Source organism: Etheostoma cragini, chromosome 4 (genome assembly GCF_013103735.1).
Source record: "Etheostoma cragini isolate CJK2018 chromosome 4, CSU_Ecrag_1.0, whole genome shotgun sequence".
NCBI classification, from domain to species: Eukaryota; Metazoa; Chordata; class Actinopteri; order Perciformes; family Percidae; genus Etheostoma; species Etheostoma cragini.
This window is the reverse complement of record NC_048410.1, coordinates 19,057,547-19,061,602: the sequence shown is the minus strand read 5'-3', so window position 1 is coordinate 19,061,602 and position 4,056 is coordinate 19,057,547. Positions and strand designations below refer to the sequence as shown.

General features: G+C 38.6%; 1 protein-coding gene across 19 annotated transcripts in view; it reads right to left on the bottom strand.

Annotated features, from left to right (window-relative positions):
- The window catches only part of LOC117943090 (R3H domain-containing protein 2), a 60,748-nt gene that overhangs the window by 9,353 nt on the left and 47,339 nt on the right, over positions 1-4,056 (bottom strand). For all 19 annotated transcript variants that reach the window (XM_034868991.1, XM_034869001.1, XM_034868997.1 and 16 more), the window contains one exon: positions 745-880. In XM_034868991.1, coding sequence (XP_034724882.1) covers positions 745-880 — 136 coding nt within the window. The remainder of the gene's footprint in view (positions 1-744; positions 881-4,056) is intronic.

Below are 4,056 nucleotides of genomic sequence, written 5' to 3'. Positions count from 1 at the left end.
AATTAAGTGTTAACGAGCAGTTGGACAGGTGTACCTAATAAAGTGGCCGGTGAGTGTATATATATATATTTTTTTTTTCAAACCAGACAGCAGCCATGGATTGATATAGTGTGTTGCTGAAGTGACCTCGATGTTCATGATCCCTCTGGCAGACCACTAAGAGCCACAGTCCATCCAGGTTGTCGACAATGTTTATCCGTCACTTACTGTATAAACACTCAGCCAGCCTCAGTAGTTGCAAAATAAAAGAAAATATTGAGGCATAACGCTGTCAGGGTTTCCCAGAAAAGAGTTCTATTTTGGTCTGAGCATATATGACTTGGCAGAACAATGCGGGGACAAGGTTGTTTAAAATCAACCTTTTACCTGGTAGACTTATGAGTATGATTGAGTAGTTTTCTGCTGAGGGAAAACCATTATACAGTAATTAGAGGTGTAAAGACTCACCAATAAGCAACGCTATCTGAATCCGACAACACTGACTACTGCTAACGTTACATCGTAGATATTGCGAATTGTGCAAGCTATTGTCTGTGAGTCATCTATCCACGTGCGTGTTTATAAACATGTGAATAGAGGGGCATAAATATGTATTTTGTTGAGTTGAGTTATAGTGACATTTATATGATAAGGGAATACTGATATAACTTTTTATGAAGTTATCTATATCCATCCATTCATCCACATATAATTTAGTGAGAGTTTGACAGCACAGCGCAGTACAGCTTACAAACATGTACTGACCTGACTGCTGTGTGGGCTGAGGCATGGGTTGAGTGCGCTGGGCAGGATAAGACACCTGGTGGGACATGGGCTGGGTCACTCGGTACTGCTGGCCTGAGCTGGGATACTGACCAGGAGGGTAGTATGACACCTGTATCTGAAGAGAAAAAACAAAAATATTAAGAGAATTAATACTCAAAGATAACTACCCTCCTTTATTTTCATTGCATACTTTTTTATGTATTATCGTCAATTGTCAAATACTTTGATATTCGAATTGTGATCATAGCTCTTTTAAGCACAATAAACTTGCAATAACTCACTTTTTGGCCACTTGAGGGCTGTTTTTAACTGCTCTTCAAGGTTTAAATTCTTATACCACAATGTAATTTTTACTATTTTGATCTTTTTATGTAAAGCACCTTGAATCGCCCTGTTGCTGAAATGTGCTATACAAATAAAGCTGCCGTGCCTGGCCTTTAACAACATTACAAACTTATTAGCAAACAGTTTCCTTATTACACAACCTGTAGATAAAAAACAATATTAGCATTCATTTGGAATCACATTCATTTGGAAAATAGCTGTTTAGCTGCTAAAAACTCCACTATGTTTACTAGTGATTGAATCAAAACAGTACAGTAACAGTAAGTATTGGACTGGAAAACCAAAACAATGACTTGAAAGTTGCTATACAACTTTGTGGCGCCACAACTATATGTGGCTTTAGAACTACAAGCACACGTTTTTTAATTAAACATTTTTATATTAGATAGTTTGCTTATTGCCGATTTAAAACAATACCTTTTCTAACTCATAATTCTTGTCAGTGTTATCAGCATCTAACAATGTTAGACAGCAGTTACAGAGGTCCAGTCAAGTGCTGAACGTTGAAGTTTTAACAACGTGCAGCTTATACAACTTGGCTAAATGTAGCATACAGAATTTCTAAACAAGACATAAAATGGAGGAAGTTTAATGTTAGGAGGATCGATAGTTCCAGCCTCCATCTTGATCTGCATAGTACATCACAATATTCAGCCCATATAGAGGCTGCAGTGGTGTCAATATTTGCACTCCTGTTATCAACCGCCCACACATTGAACAACACAGAACATTTTACTTTCCCAGCAAATGCTGTTTATGCAAGTATTAAAATCTAAGATATGGATAATATAGGAAGGTGTGTAGGGTAATAAAATGTATGACAAGATGCTGTCTATATAGGCCAGAGCTTAGAACTACAAAATAAAAGTTAAAAAGAAAAAAATTAAAAAAAAAAAAAAAATGGGAGAGGAGATGTATTAGTAAAAAAAAAAAAAAAAAGGTTGTACAGTGCAGTAACATGCCATTTGTAAGATTGCAAAGAGTTAGAAAGCAAGTCCAATAAAAGCAAACACAAAAAAACAAAAGCACAGCAACTACTGGTTTTCACTGCTGTTTGAGTCCAATAAAATGTGCACCTGATTCTGGTAAACCATCTCTCCATCACATCTACTGTGGAAGAGTTACTCTGGCACTGTGAGTTTACTTCATTAGTGTTTGTATGCTCTCATTGACATGCTGGTTTAGGGAGACACTACTGACAACAGATTGCCTTCATTCAAACAACTATCGCGCCAATTAAAAAAATAATTTGGTCACTTCAGCTATTAAAACCTCTACTAAACAGACCATCTTCTTTTACAACGTAGCCCCAGAGCCACATAACAGGGCCTAATGTCTCCCACAGGGTGTTTAATGGCCAGGTCAATTTAGTTCTCTCTACTCATATGAATTATAATAAGTACTTCATGGATTCAAGCAGAAGCCTGAGGGAGGGAAGTAAGAGTGTGAGTGACAGAGAGTTAGAGAACTCATTATTGTCACCGCCTCTGCAATCGGAAGAATGTGACAGGCGAGTTGTCTGACTGAGACTGAGCTTGTTAAGGTGACATGCGGTACTATGGGTGCAAACTCCCCCACTGGGTGAATCCTGCTACTTCACTGGAATCACATCCCCCCTTTTTTCCATAAGGGGTTCGTAATTTACTAGGAAGTTTAGAGGCTATCACCCGGCGCAGCGCAAAGCCCGACGTTAGTGTTTTTGCTAGTTTAGTTCTACACAGTTGTCAATTTCCCGTCCAGCACCCACGTTGTTTAAAAAGCAAATGCACCTGCGCTCCATTGTGGGCCCATGTGCTTGCCTTACAGGGAGGTGTGTTCAGGGGCATTCTTGGTATATTGCTATCTTGAGGCAGCGGAAAGTGATTGTGCCTGGCTCACGGATCCCTTTTTCAGACATTACACTAGCAAAAGTGATTTGTACACGCCCTAAACGCACCTGCACCAGGCGCTTCACGCTGTGCGCTTAGCAAAAAAGGTAATTTTAACAGAGTTCTGAGTTAATAAAATACATGTGCGCTAAAAATGTATGTAAATATATTTAGGAGCACATGTGAGAATAACCGTATTTGTACGGTATTTTCACCCTCTCCGTTTTTTGCAGATGCGGCAGCCAGAAGCTCTCATGAACTTTGCAAAATTTTTGTTTTGTTTCTTTTGTGTTGTTACTGGAGCACAGACGTGTGTGTTTTAGAGGAAACGTAATCACACCGCTGCCACTTTCGGCTTGTCTTTATTCAACGCCATTGCACTATGTTGCAGTGAGCATTGTCTAGCATTCGTTCAGATTCGTATAAAGCAGGGAGCCTAACATGTAAAAGTGTAAAAAGTGACTTCTCTGTACAGCTTTACTATTAAGGGAGATGACAGAATATGCTCCTGTAAATATTTAGAGTACCTGGATATGCACTGTTAAGACGAGAATCAGGAATGAGTCTGGTTCTTGCCGTTTAGATTCCGTAATGTAAAACCACCATAAGACTGTCATATTGTCCCTACTACATGAAAGAAAGCAAACAAGTTTATCTCTCTGTATGTTAAAAAGGTGTAGCCATGATCACACTGTGTCCTCTTCTCTTTCATCGACATGTCTTTACATTAACACTCAGGAACATGTGGCAAAAATCTGAAGGAAGCAGGAACAGCCTGATATGAATGGAAATGAATTAAAATCTAAAGGAGAAATGTACTCTTTCATATATATGAAAATACAAAAAATACATGTATCATGTTTGCCATACAAGTGAATACCTGGCCAGTCAAAGTGCCAAGCAGGTGCGGTTCCAAAATAAAATAGTCATTGCTACAATACTGTCACTTTTTCAGAAATACCGCTTCTGTCTGGTACTCTAAATTAATTTAAACAAACCCATAAACCTACAGTGGGTACGGAAAGTATTCAGACCCCTTTAAATTTTTCACTCTTTGTTTCATTGCAGCCTTTTTCCA